This window comes from Eublepharis macularius, chromosome 14 (genome assembly GCF_028583425.1).
Source record: "Eublepharis macularius isolate TG4126 chromosome 14, MPM_Emac_v1.0, whole genome shotgun sequence".
Taxonomy (NCBI): domain Eukaryota; kingdom Metazoa; phylum Chordata; class Lepidosauria; order Squamata; family Eublepharidae; genus Eublepharis; species Eublepharis macularius.
Genome location: NC_072803.1, coordinates 43,258,201 through 43,277,140, shown reverse-complemented (window position 1 = coordinate 43,277,140; position 18,940 = coordinate 43,258,201). Strand labels below are relative to the sequence as shown.

Sequence of the window (18,940 nt, the reverse complement as noted above, 5' to 3'; positions counted from 1 at the left end):
AGCATGTCATTTGGGAATTCTTTTTTGAATTATGGAATCCACACTGGAAGGAACTGTTGTGCTATCTAGTGAGCCTGTGGTCCGAAAGTGGCTTCCCCCCATCCCATTTCCCGCTGGCACTGAACAATCTTTATAGTCCAGAGCAGAGAATTAGGACCAAATATTTCCAAGTGTTTTGAGCAAGGAATCCAAGCTGCACCTATGATGGGACACAAATTAATGCCCCCCATGGCTAATGGCCACTTTTGAAGGAATAATTCCTGCCTCGCCCCCAAATATGGTATTCAGCAGGGTAGGCTCCAAAGCCTAACAAGGTTGGGGGCGCTCAGTGGCACAGTACCACAATGCGGCAGCCATTCTCACTTTCCTCAAAAGTCTTGAGAGCAACAGGAGATAATTTGGAGTGGGTGCATCCTGAATCTTGCTGGTTAAAGGGTCCTAGGATCTGAGGCTGAGCAAGTGGCATGCCTAAGATCTCTGATTGATTTTGTATCAGGGGTAATATTCGAGCCAGGGTCTTCTGGGATCACAGCTCATTCTCTCAGTCTCTACACTACACTGAAATATTCTTGTCTTGCTAGGAATGACAGGATTTGCCCAAGGCACAGGAGGATGGATGGATATCAGTGTGGGACACCTGGAGTGGGCCATGCAAAAAAACATCAGCAGGGTAGATTCTGTTGGTAAGAGTGTTGTTCTCTGCTGCAATTCTCTGTGGCTGCTTTGCAGGGAACTGTTCTAAAGCAACAAGTGTGTGGAAGAGAAAAGTTGATGGCAGTTCACAGCTGAGTTGAGAAAAGGAGGGTTGCGCTGCAGAGTGTGTTGGGAAAGATTCCAGGAATCTTGTGAAGCTCCCTTCAGCCATGACAGATCACCCTTCTTCTTTAGCCCAAGACTGCCCCCTTTGACTAGCAGTGGCTCCAGGTGGAGAAAGGTCTTTCCCAGGCCATGGTACCTGAGGTCTTTTAACCAGAGATGCTGGGATTGACCATGGGATATGCATCATGCAAAAAACATATGCTCTACCATTGAGCTATTGCTGTGAGACTGTGAGGGGAGAATCTCTGGGCACCAACATTAGATCCTGTCCATCCCATTGTGTCCAAAAACTGTTTGGGTCTTTTTGGATTAGAAAGAAATGACTGAGGGGAAATAATAAATATTAAGGAGAGAGATTTTCCTTCCATTTTTTATAATGCATTTAGAGTCACCCCAAAGTTAGTGAGCAGTAGATTCAGGACAGAGACAGCAAATACCTTTTTCAACATGATACATAGGCTGTTTCCACCCTACTTACCTTCATCTGGAATGCCGTGGAACGTCACAAAAAACCCACAGAAGATAGCATCTTCTAGCGCAAGTTTTGTGCGGCATTGCTCAAAACTTGTGTGAGAAAACACTATGGCCATCATCACACGGGCCCTTATTTCATCAGTTTTGCACTAGAAATCGTTTCTTCTGTTATTGTTATTAGAACGGATTCTCCCATCTTTTGATGACTGCTTGCGCTTCCAGTCAGTCACATTAAAAGGGAAAAGCGCAATTCGACGGTCAGTCAAAGTGCCTCCAGAAACGGGGCCCTAAAAATCCCGCCCCTTAAAAAAATTTTTTTCCACATATTTGCGTTATACCACTCTTCTATTTGCTAGTACTTCTATAGTGCTGGGCCAACCCAAAAGCCAACCGTGATAGGTAGCAGAGGTTTCCCACCCATGGCAGAATAGAGCTATAGCGCTATAGCGCTATAAGGCTGACTTTTTAAAAAAAATTTACTTTGAGGCTTAATTGCGGGTCACACTGGGGCTTGTGGGAGTGTAGGGCAGGAGAATCAGTGTTAGGTGAGACAGGTGATCAGGGAGAGTGAGCGTTTTGGTGTTGCAAAGTGTTCATAGTTGATCCAGGGCATTCACATGGAAGTGGATAAAGACGACATAAAGAGTCACAAAATGTGAATTGGGGAGAATGGCGAAATCACAAGACAGCCGGATAAAGGTGAGAATTCAGCGGGAGATGGCGCTAGTTTGGCGCTAAATTTATGGCTGTGTGATGACGGCCTATCTTCATTGTTTTTTTTGTGACGTTCCGGGTGGCTTTGAAAAAGGAATTGGACAAAGTCATGAAGGAGGTTTGTCAATAGCCCAGCCATGATGGGGATATGGAACTTCCATGTACAGAGAGTCAGTGTCTGAATACTAATTGCTGTGGGAGAAACAATAAGGAATACTGCCCCATATCCTCCTCGTAAACTTTTTGTAGACGTGGTTGGCCACTGTTAGAAATGTATACTGGGCTACAGAGCCATCACAGTCTGATCCAGCAAGCTTTGTCTTGATGGTCTTATATGTCACAAATTGTCCTTGATTTTCAGGGTACACTTTTGGCCTGCAGGAAGGTCCAGGGCAGATGTTCTCGCTGGCTAAGGCCATCACCCCTGTATTGGGTCCCTCGGGGCTGGCCTGTGCTCTGGAGATGGAATTCACCATTGGACCTCAAGGTATCCACTTGGTTGCCTTGCCTTCAGCTTGACCTTCTTTCCTGTTTCCACGAGCATGAGTGGTGGTTTGTGCTGCCCTTTGCCTGGTGACAGAGGATGATTTGTTTGGGTGACTGAAGTGGTACAAGTCAAGTGCCACCCATTTTTCTTTCCTTAGGGTTCCTTGCACTCGCCGTTGTAGACAAGAGCCTGGGAACTCACCAGATAGTATGGTCTACTTTGGGAAACGGCACTGCAGTGGCGGCACAGGCCACGGTCCCTCTTGGAGCTAGAGACAGGCCCTTCCAGGTAGGGTGCGCTCTGCAGCCCCCCCCCCTCCCGTGCATGCCAGTTGGAGCACATGACATGCAACCAGACTGTTGTTCTCAACCACCAGATTTTACAGAAACACAAATGCGTTGATTCTGGGTTTTCTCTCCTTCCCTCACTTCCATTAGGGGATCAACATATCTTCACATTTTTCTGTAGAAAGTGTTGATTTTGAAACATGGAACGAAAGGCATCTTTGCTCAGGTTGCTGGATTTAAATGCCATCAAGTAGATGTCATTGAGATGGACAGATTTTCCAGAGGTTTGGCTGCTGTTTACCGTGCAGACAATGAAGAGGAAATGGCCTTGAACCATAGTCCAGATAGTGAGCGCCTTGCAGGGCAGATGTGTGTTGGAGGGCAGGGGATGAGATCCTGGCAAGTATGTGTGGCTTAAAAGGACTTGAAACAAGGGAAGAGAGGACCCGAGCTGGCTCTTGGCCATCAGTTTATTGTGTGGAACCCCCCCATACACATTTTGAGAACCATTTCTCTTGGTTTGGAGTTCCAGTTCAGATCCTCCTAGCAGTTTCTTCGGACCGTTCCCACACCCAATTTGATTAGCTTGGTCACAGCTCTTCTATGAACTTTTTTTGCCTGTGCACAGCCTCCTAGAGAAGGTCAAGAGGTGTTTTCAGAGGGGGGCGCTGCAAAACAGTTTAAGAGAGTGTCTGACATTTGTCAGATGGGTGGCTGTTCTGGCAGGTATTGAAACATCCTGTGCTGTTTACTGTGTGTGTTATGTAGCTGTTTAACTTGCTTTGTGCTGTGATTGTATTTTTTAAAATACGTTCCTTGTAAGCTGCATTGAGCTTCCAGGAATGGAGGAAAAGTTGGGATATAAATATTAATAAGTGAATAGCTGTTAATGTATAGGTATTCTGCTCTGAACATGGACATCCAATTTAGTTATAAGAACAGCCCTGTTGGGTCAGACTAAGCTCCATCTAGCCCAGCATCCTATTTCCCACAATGGCCAGCCAGATGCCCCAAAAGGCCCACGAGTGGGGGCCCAGAGGCCAAAGTTGTCCCCCTGTGGCTGCCCAGCAACTAGTATTCAGAGGTACACTTGGAGGTCCTGTTTAGACTTCATTGCTAATTGCCATCAATGGACTGCTCTTCCATGACCTTGTCTAATCCCCTTTTAAAGTCGACTAATCTAATGGCCATCACTGGTATCTTCGGGGAGGGGGGGAGTGTAGAACAGAGTTTAGCATAAGTGGAGTAAAGCTTTGGAACACACTTTTCAAGGACGCTTACCTCGCCTTGTGGACCTACTATTGTATCCTCAAGATGGAATTTCTAGTGGAGATTTTTACTGGGCATGCTACTGTATAGTGGTTGGGGGATTATTTTTTCAGACATTTTAACGATGCTAGTTTTATATTGCCAGTTTTAATGGATGCTGGAGAATTGATGTTTTAAAAATTATTTTAGTCAGGTGATGTGTTTTGATTTTTTAAAATGTAGTTTTGATTTTAAAATATGGCGTAACTTGTTCTGTCAGTCTCTTTTATGGATGGAGGGATGGAAGTTTAAATTATATTAATACAAAAAGGAAAAAAGCCCATGGAGTTTTGAGGGATGAGCTCATTATAGGAAGAGTGCCTTCTTTTAATGCCAAAACCAGTTTTCCCTATAGCTCTGATAACTCTTGTTGGATTGAAATTGAAGACAAGTTCGCTTACTCCGGAAAAGGCTTACTTTTTAGGAGAGCAAAAGAGTAAGAATTACCATGCACAAGGGAGCCTGCGTGTAGTGGTTTTTTACATGTGCCAAATCCAGGTGCCTTCAGAGCAATGGACACATGAAACCCCCTTATATTGAATCAGACCATTGTTGGTCCATTAAGGTCATTGTTTACTCAGTCTGGCAGCTGCTGTCCTCTGGTAGAGTTGAAAAGATCACCTAGTACCTGATCTTTTTAACTGGAGATGCCGAGGGTCGAAACTGAGACCTTCTGCATGCTAAGCAGATGTCATACCACTGATCCACAGCCCCTCCCGCAGACACACAAAAGGCATTCGCAGGCTAGGGCAGTCAATTTTGCTTTATCTCCACATCAGATATGCATAGATGATCCAGTTGCAGAGGCATTATGGAAGGCATTATGCAGAGGCATTATGGAAGGAGGCATTATGGAAGAAGGCATGGCTGCACATAGATACAACAGGCAGCCTCATTTGTGTGTGGGTACCTTTGGCTCAAAGGTACCACGAGTTATTTAATAAATGCAATTCTTGCAGTACATAGTAGTTCTGTTGTGATACCTAGTTCAAGAATTACTGCTCACCAGGTAGCCACGTGGCAGAAATAAAGTGGGCTTGGCTTCTCTTATCATTGTGTATTGGGCATCTCTAGCAGATTTCAGCCCCATCCTGTGGTTTTCTGTGACAAGGTGACAGTCCTAGAACCCCAAACCCATTCCATCTGTGTGTCTTTTTTCAAGCTTGAGCTGCTGGGTCTGGAGAACCTCAAAGTGACCAAAAATCCCCATCTGGCCATCAGGAACATTAAGTTTGTGAAATGTGACTCCTCCAGCCAAGTGCTATCATCAGGTACGGTGCTTTGATCCTGCCTGCCCTCCATTTGCAGCAATCTGTGGTTTAGATCATGCTGCTTGGTCCATAGGTTGGTGTGGATGTTCCATACCTTTTGGAAAGTCTGGCTTCAGGGCTAGCAACATAAGTTTTTTTTAAAAAAAAAACTAGTCAATTCAACATTCTGTTAATAACTACTAATGTGTTAGGTGGTGGTGTTAGGGGGCCGATGGCAGACATTCTACCCTGTACTTACACTATTACTTTGGCATAGATGCTAACATAGGAGAAAGTGATTCACTAAATTAAGCCAAGGGGTCTTATTTCTGGGGCCATGGATCCAACACAGTTTTAAACCCCACCTCCCTGCCCAGGGAGTCATGATTTCAGAAAAAATCAAGACATGCACCATCAGGATTTCCTTGTGGAACTCATAGTCACTAGCTGTGATGGATTTAAAAGAGTTTTAGACAAAATCATGTGGGAGGATACATCCACCCGGTCCCATGGTAATTGGCCATGATGGCTTAGTGGCACCTCCATTTTTCAGAGGCAGTATATTTCTGAATACCATGATGCAGGGCAACTAAGGGGAGGCTTTGGTCTCTGTGCCTGTGCTGTGGACCTTCCGGGATAGCTGGTTGGCCACTGTGGGAAAAATGATGCTGGATGAGTCGGAGCTTTGGAGCGATCCAGTGAGGCTCTTCTGATATTCTTAATGCTTTGCTTGTCTTTCTGTTTGTGCAGGGCTGTCCTGCAACTTTGAGACAGGCTGGTGCAACTGGTTCATTGAACAGAGTGATGGCTTTGAATGGGAGCGAAGCAAGGGAGGAACCATGGACCATACTATTGGCACAGGTAGCCATGTGGCATGTACTCTGCTGCCCTTGCTTTTTGCAACATTTTGGGCCCCAATAGCAGGTTCACAATTTTAACCCATAAGATCTTAAGCTGAGAACAAGTAGATTTACAAGCAGTCAAAATTCAGAATTGGATATTAGGGTTTTTTTCATTATCTCTTGTTACGGATACTCCTGTTGGGCTGAAGCTTTTTAGTGGAGTATATCCAAGGCACAAAGAGAAGCTGATACAGCTCAGAGGCAGAGGTGTGAATCAGAAAGACCTAGTTCAAAGACTGAATATTTGTTACATTTTTATCCTGCCGTTCTTCCAAGGAGCTTAGGGTAGCATATGTCATTCACAACCACCCTGTGAGGTTAGGCTGTGTGTCACTAGCCCAAGGTCATCCACTGAGGTTCATAGCTCTGTGGGGATTTAAAACATATTTCCCTGGTCCTAGTTTGACAGTCTAATATCAACTTGCCTCTGCCACAAACTTACTTGGTGGCCTTTGGCAAGCCGCTCTCAGCCGCGCCACCCCCAATCTGTGATATGAGGAAAATAATACTTATATTCCGGGTCCAGTTTGATAGCAAAGGAAGCTCATAGCTGTGCTCTGCTCAAAGGTTTTCAATGTTAACTTCTAGAGGCTTTTAAACCTTTCATTCCACCCCCCCCCTCTCTAAATTAATAGGCTTGTTAGGATTTTGAAGAGTGACTTTGTTCTTATTTTGCTTTCATTTTGACTTTTGCTTTCCTAGTACTTTAATTAATTTACTGTATGCATATTGGGTTATGTTTTACTACTATTGTTTAATTGGTGCCTAATCAGAGCTGATTTTTTGATAATAATACTTTCCTACTTTACGGGGCTATAAATACTGCATCGAGTGAATTTAGGTGGAGTGCTTTGAGCATTTGGCTGTGCTGTCCAAATGCAAAGTACACCTATGAATAGCAATTTTATGGATGAGTGCCTATTGGTAGGGCAGTAAAACAGGTCATCCGGAAAAGGCCAAGGGGATTCCTCAGCAATGCAAAAAAAATTACTTTGTAAATTAAATAAAAAACAGAGCTTTATGCTGACTGAGCATGCTCACCACCCTCCAGGAAGCACAGAATATTGATGATAGTTGAGCATCAGTTAAAGCTGGAGGGGAAGGGGGATAATGCCAACTTATAATATAGGCCAGCTGCAGCCCTTGAGAACTTATACCATCCTTGAGGAAAAGATTTGGGTTGGGAGGGAGAACTCCCAATTCTTTAACTCCTCCCCCTTCAATTCCTTATTCAATATTATTACAAAAAAATGTAGATGTTGGCAAGTTGGTACTGTGGCCTTAAAAATTGAGTAGTAAAGCTTAGTTGCCCCAAAATTTCACCCAAAGCCAACATCTAAAGGCAACATTTGAAAAGTCCCAGAACTTCACTTCAGAAACGTTGCCAGTGTTTGAATGTGTTTGACCTTTCGTTTCTGCTTCAGAAATCAAGCTCAGGTTGTCTCTTTACAGGCTATTTCCTCTCCATCAATCCTTCCGTCCACAGCTCTCTAGGATTCAGGGCCCGCCTTGTTTCCACCCCCCAAGCTCCTGTTGATCAGGGGCAGTGCCTTTCTTTCTGGTACCGCATGGATGGTCCCCAAATTGGTAAGATGATCCCTGTCAGGCTGGGGCAGTCCTCTTTTTGGGATGAACCAGCTTGCAATGTTCCTCTTTGCTCATTGTCTTGTTTCCCTTACAGGGACTCTAAACCTGAAGGTGAAACACAATGGGGAACCAGAGCATGTCCTGTGGACCAGAACAGGAAGCCATGGTGCTGTGTGGCACCGGGGATTCGCCAGCATCTCCCCACAGCGTGCTCAGAATTATCAGGTGAGCACTTCTTGCCCTGTCAACCAGGCACCTACATGCATCTAAGGGAAAGATGGGGCAAGTCACCTCGGCTGCTTATAATGGGACAAGTCAGGGCCAAATATATTCTGTGTTGCTCGTGCTCCAAATACACAATTCAGCAACTTCCAAAATCCCAGATAGTTTCCTTTTTTAAGAAAAACCTACATTTCTAATTCTTATGAACATCAAAACAGGTAGGATATTTCTTTATAAATGTTCAGAAACCAGCTGGCAGATGACTGGTCAGGATTTGAAGCTTCGGTAGTCATCAGAATAAATAGCTCCAGTTCTGTGCCAAGAAAAACAGCATCCTGCTGTCCAGATCGATGAAGTAAATTAAGCAGATCTGAATATATTTGAATAATTCTGTTCCCTCTCCCCAGCAACGGGCAAGTTTAAGGGGCTGTATAGACCTTTCACCACTGACCACAGGAAGTCTTACTTTGCTTCTGGCATTATTTATATTTCGGCAGGTGAGATTTTCAGAATACTGAATTGCACATCCATTAGCATATGCTGTTCTCATGTAACAGTTCCAGGTATGTTGAAGAGCTGCTTGCCAGTAGGAGGTGCTTGCTCATCTGCTTTGCTGCTTCTACAGGTGATCTTTGAAGCCCTCCGGGATGGGTTCTTGGGTGCAATGGCTCTGGATGACATTACAGTGACGCCTGGAGGCTGCAGTGTGCAAAAGCATTGCTCCTTTGAGACCAGTGACTGTGGATTTTGGGGCACCAAGCAGCACCTATGGATACGGCAGACTGGCACAGGAGGACAGGGCCCTCCAACAGACCACACCTTGGGCACATTGAAAGGTAATGCATGGCATATCTAGATGAATGAAGCTGCCTTACACCAAGTCCAGCCATCGGCCCATCTGGCCCAATGTTGTCTCCTTTGACTGGCAGTGGCTCTCCAGGATCTTGGACAGAAAAGGGCCTTTTCCTTCTTCCTGGAACCCTTGAACTAGAGATAGTGGGAACTGTTGGGACCACGTTTTGTGTTAAATCAGGAGGTTTGTTCTGCCTTACATATTTTTCATCAGGATCCAATTCACCCCCTCCAGCAACTTTTTAAAAACAGGTTTTGGGTTGGGTTTCATTTCTACCAGCCCCCTTAAAATGCTATTTGAGCTGTGTGGCAAAACAACCAGCAGTCCTTCAGTCTGCTCTTGGCTCCTTTGCCTAGAACTCACTTAAGGCCTCCCATTGACTCTTCCATTCCAAAGCAAAAAATCAGAACTTTTCATTAAACTGTACCTTTGAGGATGCAGTATCAACTTTACTCATACTTTCAATGAAGTCTCAGTTTTGAGGCAAATCACTTCTTGACCTCTGCCTGGAAAGCTGGTAATTGGCTATGAGGTTAACCTGATTCTATAATTCTATAATTTCTTTAAAAAGAAATTACTTATTATGGACAAAACTCAAAACAGTCACATGTGGATCTATTTTAGCAAATACGCAAGCAGATCGATTCAGAAGTTAACATTCGTACTTCTCTGCCCTGGCACCTTAACCATCTAGATTATTTATAACAGATCCTAACATTCTAACGATGAAACTGTTCACTGTAACCGTTTCTCTTTCATATTATCTTTTGGCAGTATAGGCCATAGTTTTTCCTAACTCCCTAGACTTCATCACTCCATTCATTTTTCAGCTTCTCAATGTCTTCTTTTTCTTCCCAGACTGCCAAAAGGAAGGGACCCTCTCTCGCTCTCAAATAAAATATTGCACCAAAGCAATTTTTCACATCATGTCTTTTTAAACTCCCTTCACCAGGACATTACATGATCATCAACTGCAGTGAGGACATCCTGCCATTAGGGGAAAAGGCCATTTTACAGTCCCCAACCTTCTCATCTCTGCTTCATACCCACTGTGTGATGTTCTGGTACTACCTGAGCAGTAGCAACCCAGGTGAGCAGGGCTATTCTGTCTCTCCGTTCCTTGGAGGTTGTGAGGTGGGTTTTGCAGAAATGGGGGCTCGGTCTGGCTAGTCTTAATGCCAGTGGGCAGCACTTTGGAGAGGGAGGATGTGGGCATTCAGCTAGATTATTTTATTGGAGGCTCTGTAATTCACTTTTCATATCAGGTGGGTTCTCAAAGGGATATTTATCCCCCCGCCCAAATAATTGCACACAAAAAATCCAAAGAAAAATGCAAAAGAAACCAACATCCTTCTTTTAACAGCAGGAAGGATAAAATGCAAATTTAATTAAATTCCACCACATCCTCAACTGAAAAGCCCATCTTAGCTCATATGAATAAGCCAGGCTGTCGGATGTTGTGATCTGCAAACTGTATCAAAGGCAGTAAATGTGAGACTGTAGCTGAGGATTCCCTATGGATTATTAAGTACAATCTGGCATGTGAAGGAGGTGGCACTCACCTCAGATTTGTCCCTGGACCTCAGCGATCAAGGGGGATATGGCTGGGGGACATATATGTTGCTGTGGCACCTCCACTTTGGACCTCCCAGCCCACAGGGTCACCTTTCAGGTGAGCCTGTGAAATTTTGAGTGCCAGCTAGATATACCTGTTTTCCCAGACCTTTGAAGAAATCCACGCCATTTCCTGTCATCTGTGTTAGAACATTTTGGTTGCCAAAATGTGTGTATCTTATTTTATGCTGATTTTTGAACTGTTTTAATTGCAGAAAATGATAAGCTGCCTCTTTAATTAACTTGTGAGGCAAAGTGTGCTTATTTTTTAATATTTAATATTTATGGGAGTAGGACTGTCTTGGGTATTCTGAACTCACCCTGAGTAGGGATTTAATGGTAAGAACCAGTGGTTTGAAACTAGCTTGGAAACAAATCGGTAACTGGTTTAGTTCCTGCAGGGTTGGTGTTCAGATGTTTACAGTGGCTAATGCCCATTACTGCTCTGGCTGCCACATTCGGAATCATCTGAGGTTTCTGAATAGCCTTCATGGGCAGCCCCATGTGCAGTGCATTGCAGTAGCCCAGAGCAGAGGATGGTTGGTGTACTTTTCCTCTTCAAGAGCCACAGAAGGCAAAGAAAGGGCATCTTCTAAAGAGAGAGACTGTCTAGGTCCAATGGCATGTAAGAGCTGCTCCCAGTAGAGAATCTGCATGGTATAGTGGTTAAGCTAAGGTCTGGGATATCCAGGTTTGAATCCACACTCTGTCATGTAAGCTCACTGGGTGATCCTGGGACAATCTCTCTTAGCCTAACCTACCTTGCAGAGTAGTTATGAAGATAAAATGGAGAAGGGGAGGATGATATTGTAAGCCACTTTTGCATCCCCATGGGGGAGAAAAGTGGAGTGTAAAATAATAAATGACCAAACAAGATGAAGTTTCTTACCAAGAGAAGAGTTGTTGTTCTTTTTGATAATCATTAGTGAGCCACAAATCACCAACCAGCATGTTTTTTTTCAGTCAGGTGGCTAATAACATTTGTAGGCAAGTTGCTTTTGTGGAGTTTTCAATAGCTTTGCTGTCTGCAGGGCTGTGTGTTTTCCATGGATTGTGCCACTGTGCAAGCATAGTCTTTGTTGCTGGCTGCAGGTTTCTGCAGTCTTAGTTTTCACTTTGGTTAGAAGAAGGAGGTTCTTTGCCATTTCAGCTCTGAACATAATCAGGAAAATGTGTCCCTTCTAAACGTTGTAAGCAGAACCCTCAGACTTTTTTTTGGCTTTGTTCCTTTGTAAACATGAAGACTGCAAACAATTCTTTAAAATAATGATGGTGGGATTCTGCATCCAAGATCATAGCCTGCCTTTTGTGGCAAGTTCATATCACTAGCTTTTTATTGGAGGACTTGATTTGTGTGTTGTCATTGTTGATGGACAGCTCTGATCCTGTGACTTCTCTTGCTAGGGACCTTGACTGTATATGTGGAAGAGAGAGGCACACAAAGGAAGATGCTGAGCATCAGTGCAATGCAAGGGGAAGTTTGGCGCTACAGCAACTTCAGTGTCCAGGTCCAAGATGAATGGCAGGTGAGCTGTGCCTTCATGTCTGCACAGAAATTAGATGGGAGCATAAGACATTCTTGAAGATACAATGTCTGACTCAGTATCTTGGCCTCCTAATCCCAAATATGTATGGGTGATTGTGGGAAAGCGTTCTGCTCATGCCCAGATTTGTTGCTATTTTTCATACCTAAAGGACACCATTTAAATGAGTTTCCAGGTCTAGCCTTGTGTAGCATTTAACACTGCATATAATAGCCAACAGGAGGGATGGACTGGGACATTAAAACAGTCCAGGAGCCAACTGAGCTGAACAGCCACTGTGGAGCTGGCAGGACTTGGACCCAAGCTGTGGTACTTGGACCCAAGATGTTTGACTTGGACCCAAGCTGTGGTGATGATGATTATGACTGTAAGTCACCCTGTTGCCTCCTCTCATGCTGCTGCTAGATGGGCCGATGCATGGATCCAGCCAGCAGCAGCCTAGGTGAAGGAAGTGGGTGACTGTATATCAATCCCACCACTGCTAGCTAGGTCTGAGCCAAGCAGACTGCTGTGGTACTATTGAACTGCTGGGACTTGATTTGGTTTGTTCCTGGCAACCAGCATTGCTCCAGGACAATGACCTACCAGAAGAGCTTCTCAGTAAATTCATGGGCCTCCCAATGACAAGCACTGGGAATTCATAATAGATAAGAACATCAGAGGACTCCAGCTTGATGACATCAAAGTTGCATCTAGCCCAGTATCCTTTTTCTAGCAAAGACCAGCCAAATGGCTTGAGGAATTCCACAATCAAGGACAATCAGGAGAGATCTCTTCCCCTTCGCTTTGTCCTGTTTCTGCTCACTATGGCTTGGTGCAATGTCTGAACCAGCAAACTGTAAAGGCAAACCATTTTGATGGTCAGATTTGTGCCTGCAGAGGCTGCAGTGCCAAGATAAGAGCAAATATACGAGCTTGGGAGGTTGGAAAACGCAATCAGATAAGCAGCTCGAAACTTATATGTCTGGAAGCTCAAACCATAGTTTAGGGTCTGGACAATGGTTAGTATAAACTGTTCAACACAGCGTCCAAATTGATCTCATTTATGGACTTGTCGGGTATCTTTGCCCCCTGGGCAGCGCCCAGTGAAATTCTCAAAGCTGGATGTGCTTGTGGAGGGGGACACTATGGCAGTTTCTAATGATGTAAGTTTTAGTGTTCCATAGAAATAAAAAATGTAGGCAGAGCTCCTTCAGTTTGCACCAATGGCTTCTGTTGATGAAGAATTCAACTCCTTTTCTTTTTTTTAAACACTGGCAATGCAGTGCCCTTCCTGCAAGCATGATTCGCTACTTCCTCACCGCTTGTCCTCCAAGTCAATTCCTGACTTTAACCTTCAGATTCTGCCCCCTACCCTACTTGTTTATCCTTTTGCCAGGTGGTGTTTGTGGTCGAAGGGGCTGGAGAAGGCCCCTCTTCGTACATTGCTCTTGATGACTTTCATGTGAAGGAAGGGGTCTGCCCTGAATCAGGTAACAACAGCAGGATCCTCCCGGATTGCAGCTCTGGGCTTCCAGTAGGGAGACTGGAAGTTGGAGGAGCTTGTGTGCCTTACATAGTTGTATTAAAAAAAATTGAAACAGTTGTGGTTTCTCCTCTACCCACATGACAAGCATCATTTGCCAAATCAGAAAAACTCTACCTTAGAGGGTTATAAGAATGGCAGCAACATTCTGTGTGTGAAGCAGCTTGAGTAACATGCAAGTAATAATGATAGTGCTAAGAATTAGAAGCTGGGGAAAGGAGACAGTTTCTTCTCCTGCTGGTCAGGCTCTTCTCTCTGCTTGGGGGAGCAAGGATGCTTGAAACCTTCCGGTGAGCAAGATGAATGGCCGCAGCTGCTTTCTCTTGGCAGGATCTTGTGACTTTGAGTTGGGCACTTGCGGGTGGAGCAGACCCCATGGAGACTGGTACAGCTGGGACTGGAAGGAAGGTGCCACCCCGCTGTGGTCCCCATCGCCCAGGGAGGATCACACCCTTGGGACTGAAGCAGGTAACATTTGACCGCAGCTCCTGGCTCCTGAGGGTCAGGCTGCTGCACTTAGCCATTAATAAGGAAAGCCAGCTGTAGGGCTTCCCCGCGTGTTTCGCAGAAAGTTTGAGCCAGTGGCTGTGCTTTAGCAAGGCTTTCTTGATCTGGCACACTCAGCTCTTGGAAAGCTTATGGCAATTCTCGATAAGTAACTTAAATGCTGACAAGTACATTGATTTGCAGAGATGAAGTCTTTATAAAACGCTGCAGTCTCCTTTAGCAGCTCAGGTTTTGCAAGGCTTGTTGCTCCCTTTCCTGTAAAGCTTATTTTAATTGCTATTAGCCTTGTTTAGAAAATGTCCACTCAAATGAACCTGATCCAAATAAAATAAAGCCAAAGCAATGCAGGGTGGGGTGGCGGACATTTCCTGTCTCAAGCCCAGCTTCTTCCCTCAGGTCACTATGCTTATGTTGACATCGGAGTGCTGGGGATGGGCAGGCATACGGCTGGCCTAGCAAGCGAACACCTTCCAGCAACCACTGGCTCCTGCCTGCAATTCCAATATCACATGAATTTCATGGAGCAAAGCTGTAAGTGAAAACCAGCTCTAGCATGTGAGGTGTTGTAAGGAGTGGGGAAGATCTTCCCGAAATCTCTGACTCTGTGGCAACTCTCCTAATTTGGGAAAAGTAGAGGGTTTAAGGGAGTGTAGAGGAGACAGCTAGGAAAAGAAGGGGGGGGAACTATCATACCTATGATCAAAGCATCTTGTCCTGCTGTTTCAAGCAGCAAGGGGGGCACTGTTATTCAAGTTATTCAGCAAGGGGACGCTGTGCAGGTACCACAGTAATGTCACAGGAGCTTCAGCTTCAGGCCCTCTTCAGCTCTTCTCCTTTCCCCCCTGATGTTCCTTTGGCCTTCTCCTCTTCTCCCTCCTTACAGTGCTTCTTTCCTAGACTCCTCTTGCTTCCTCTGCCTTTTCCTTCCCATATTGGTTCTTCCTACCCTGTCTCTCTTGCTTATCAGTGCGGCTCACCCAATAGAAGGCAGTTTGAGAATACCACTGGCTATAAAAACAAACCACTGACAGCTCAAAATAACAGTTTCCAGACGTAAATACTTTAAAAAGATCAACCACTTAATTAAAAGTCTGCTTCTAAATGGATGCTGAACTGGCATCCGTTGACCAGATTTCAGGACTGAAGACTGGACTGCTCTCATTCCAAAGTAGGCCTCTCTTGTTTAGCTAGTTTGCAAAGGTGCTGATCAAGAACACACTGCTAAACCCGTATAGCTAGAGTGGCTGTGACTGAAACAGTTGCACCATTTCCTTGCAAAACCTTAGATCTGAGCTATCTAGCTGACTGGATTTAGCAAAGCTGTTGCAAGGAATGAATTGAATTGGATTTCAAAGCACTTTGTGCTGATGTGCCCAGCACACAATTGCCAACCTCCTGGTAAGGCCTGGAGATCTCCCAGAATTACAACTGATCCCCAGACTACAGTTACATTTCCCTGAAGAAAATGGCTGCTTTGGAGGGTGGATTCTATGAAATTGTACCCCAATGAGGTCCTTCCCTAGGCTCTACCCCCAAACCTCCAGGAATTTTCCAACCCAGAGTTGGCAGTCCCAGCCCAGTTTGGCTCCTGGGCCATTTATTTATTTAGGTATTTATAGTGGGGCCCCAAACAGGATTACAAGACCATTTTCCTCTCCTCCATATTATCCCAACCACCACCACTACCTTGTGAGGTAGGTTAGGCTGAGAGGGGCTTGCCCAAGGTCACACAGTAGGCTTCCATGGTAAAGAGGGGATTCAAAACTGGGTATTGCAGACTCCAGGTGGATTACAGAGTGTAAATCAATCCAATTAACAGTATGGGACATCCAATAAACAATGCAATAGGATTAGGACTTCAGAATTCTGAAACCAAGCAGAGTTCTGAAGACAGAGCTGAAACACCGCATAAATATAAACATGACATGTTAAACAATGCAGAAATTACAGAGTAGGATCATATAAAGAGCAACAGATAGTACATATTATATGCAGTAGTATCGTCTACAGTACTTATACTTCTACTAAAGCATCTTTCACAGTACAGCCCGATTACATATGTAAAAATTCAGTTTTGGGTAGTTTGCAAAAAGCTAGGAGATTGGGAACCTTCCTGACCTCATCAAGCAAGCCATTCTATAAGGTTGGGGCCACAACAGAGAATGCATGTGTGGCATTTATAGAAAGTCTTACTCAGATGAGCAGAGCTGATGTGGTAGAATATAAGGGGAGAGGCAGCCTTGCAGATATGAGGGACCAAGGTTGTTTGTCTGTGAAGAACTTTATCTTTGAGAGTCAGTACCTTGAACTGAACCCAGTAGCTAACCTGGAGTGACTGCAGAATGGGAGTAATATGCATGCTCCGCTTAGCTCCTGATAATTGTGCTGCCACATTCTACTCCAACACTAACCATTACCCCATAATGACTTTTACCATTGTTGACATAAATACTGCTTAGGAAACATTCTGGAGAACAGAAAGATTTGAAAGATCAGTTTTCAAGCTGGAAACAGATAGCTGTGCCTGGAATGGGCAAACTGGCAAAACTTTAAGACAGTTGGCAATATACCTTTCAAGGAGGAACAGTTGGAAAGCATGGTATTTACATGAGGTGGGGAGAAGGAGAATTTGGAGGACTGGGCATAGCTCAGGAAATTAAGAAGCAAGTCATTGTTTGACCCTTCCTTTATATGCTTTGTGTTGCTAGCCCAAGCACAGCTCAAGGTTAAGCTCTTCAGCCTGCAAGGTGAGCGAATGGTGTGGAGTGCCACGGGACATCAAGGTCGGACTTGGATGAACCAATCTTTCTTTGTGACAAGTCTTACTGAATTCCAGGTAAAGCTGGAGAAATTGGTCGGAGCCCCTGGATTCATTATTATATAGCATCCTAAGCACCTCCTTTCCAGTCCCATGTCTCCGAATCTATGGTGACAGTTGATGCATCTTCTGGCTGCATTGTTTCCTTATAACTCCAGGTGTGTGCAGAACCATAAGGAAAAATAATACCTTGGAACTGTACTGGTGGCAGCCACTAAAGCAGCAGAGAGTGGTGATGTAGGGAAAGGAAAGGATAGGAAGAGGTCTGTGTGGGTGGCTTCTCATAAAAAGGGGTTGAAATCCAAGAGTTTTAGCATGGTAAGATATATTACCAAAGTGTACAGAAAAAAAAATTGAGTCCAGTAAGACCTTAGAGACCAACAACAATTTTCCAAGCTACAAGCTGTCATGTGTCAAAGCTCACTTTGTCAGATACAAGTAAGAATCAGTCATTTACATCCAAGTCAGAAGGTGGGAGTGGCGTTAGAAAGAAGAGCCAGTTGGAGTCAGGATGCAGACTTCTCGCAAGAGATGAGAAGTTTCAAAGGGAGATTACAACCTCTGCATTTCCCACCACTATGTATATGAGAGCTGCTTTAGCATAGTGGTTAAGTGGCTGGGATGTGAATCAGCACTTGGCTAGTTCAAGTCCCACTACTACCATGAACTCTGCAGGTGGCCTTGGGTAAGCTGCTTATCTGAATCGGAAACCCGAATTGCACACTCCTATTAGTAATCACAGCCAGCCTTTCTAAATGCTCAAGGACTGACTGACTGATGATTTCTCCTAAGACTTTTCCAGGTATAGATGTCAAGCTGACGGGTCTGTAGTTAAGTGGATTCTCCTTTTTCCCCTTCTTGAAGATGGGGACAACATTTGCCCGCCTCCAATCTTCTGGCACCCCGCCTGATCTCCAAGAATTCTGAAAAATAATGGACAGAGGCTCAGAAATTACATCTGCAAGTTCTTTTAATAATCTGGGTGCAATTCATCTGGCCCTGAGGACTTAGTTCCATTTAAAGAAACTAGGTGTTTACGTACTACTTCTATGCTGATCCATTTTGTGTTAGTATTTCCTGATGCCAATCATCCTAGTCTTCCTCCTGGCTAAAATATACCACCTTCTCTTCAGATTGTGCTGGAAGCCACAAGTGGAGCATGGCCAAGCTCAGGGACTATTGCTGTAGACGATATCTCATATGCAGCAGGCGCAAGCTGTGATCCCATACAGAAGTGGGACACGGAGGAAGGTGAGTCCTTTACTATCATTTCAATCTCGCCATATGTCTCATAATGTATTCTTCTGGCTTACGACACTTGCAGCTGGTGAGATGTGATTATCAGCTATTATATTTCTCACGTTTATGTCCAGGTGACAGCAAGATTTCAGAAGCAGGGCTGGCAGCTGGAGTAGTGTGTTCAATCATCTTGGTGATCATTGGAGCAATCTTTGCCAGCTACTGCATAAAGAAGCGGAGAACATTGAGAGCTGGCAGACTAGAAGAGAGTGTTGACATCCAGGGCTTTGACAACATCACTTTTCGGGATGTAAGGAACTTGCCATGCCAGTAGCTTTTTCTTTGACTATGCAAGAAGAAATGCTTTAGTATCTGGTGGGTTTGTGGAAGGGGCTTTGCCTAGCAGCATAAGGCTTGCAGTAAAGCAGGACAACTGAGTTCCTTCAGTTGTGCTATTAAAGCCAAACTTATCTGTGTCTGTAGGGCATGAGCAGAATTATGCAACCATTGTTATGCTAATTGGCATAATTAATTTGTGTAACTTCTCGTTGGGATTGGGGAAAGGTGAAGTGTCACATAGGGCACTCATGTCCCAGCTCACTGGTCACAAGATAATCTGAGCATTCACCTTCCTCCAAAATCTATAATTTTAAAAGTTTCACCAGCTGTTGCTACATACCCCTCCAAACCTGAATTTGTATTGTTAAGGCCTAGGAGCCTTAAAGAAAAAAAATTCTGGTGGAACACACTGGTGAAATTGCAGATGACCACACAGCCAGCGCAGCATACC

General features: G+C 44.5%; 1 protein-coding gene across 1 annotated transcript in view; it reads left to right on the top strand.

The window, feature by feature from the left end:
- MAMDC4 (MAM domain containing 4) overlaps window positions 1-18,940 on the top strand; it is a 41,464-nt gene that overhangs the window by 21,364 nt on the left and 1,160 nt on the right. Inside the window, exons 13-28 of the mRNA XM_054997182.1 lie at window positions 582-683; window positions 2,369-2,494; window positions 2,652-2,782; window positions 5,252-5,360; window positions 6,090-6,200; window positions 7,694-7,828; window positions 7,923-8,053; window positions 8,676-8,886; window positions 9,856-9,993; window positions 11,922-12,043; window positions 13,440-13,533; window positions 13,917-14,054; window positions 14,490-14,624; window positions 16,802-16,929; window positions 18,045-18,162; window positions 18,285-18,460. Coding sequence (XP_054853157.1) covers window positions 582-683; window positions 2,369-2,494; window positions 2,652-2,782; window positions 5,252-5,360; window positions 6,090-6,200; window positions 7,694-7,828; window positions 7,923-8,053; window positions 8,676-8,886; window positions 9,856-9,993; window positions 11,922-12,043; window positions 13,440-13,533; window positions 13,917-14,054; window positions 14,490-14,624; window positions 16,802-16,929; window positions 18,045-18,162; window positions 18,285-18,460 — 2,105 coding nt within the window. The remainder of the gene's footprint in view (window positions 1-581; window positions 684-2,368; window positions 2,495-2,651; window positions 2,783-5,251; window positions 5,361-6,089; window positions 6,201-7,693; window positions 7,829-7,922; window positions 8,054-8,675; window positions 8,887-9,855; window positions 9,994-11,921; window positions 12,044-13,439; window positions 13,534-13,916; window positions 14,055-14,489; window positions 14,625-16,801; window positions 16,930-18,044; window positions 18,163-18,284; window positions 18,461-18,940) is intronic.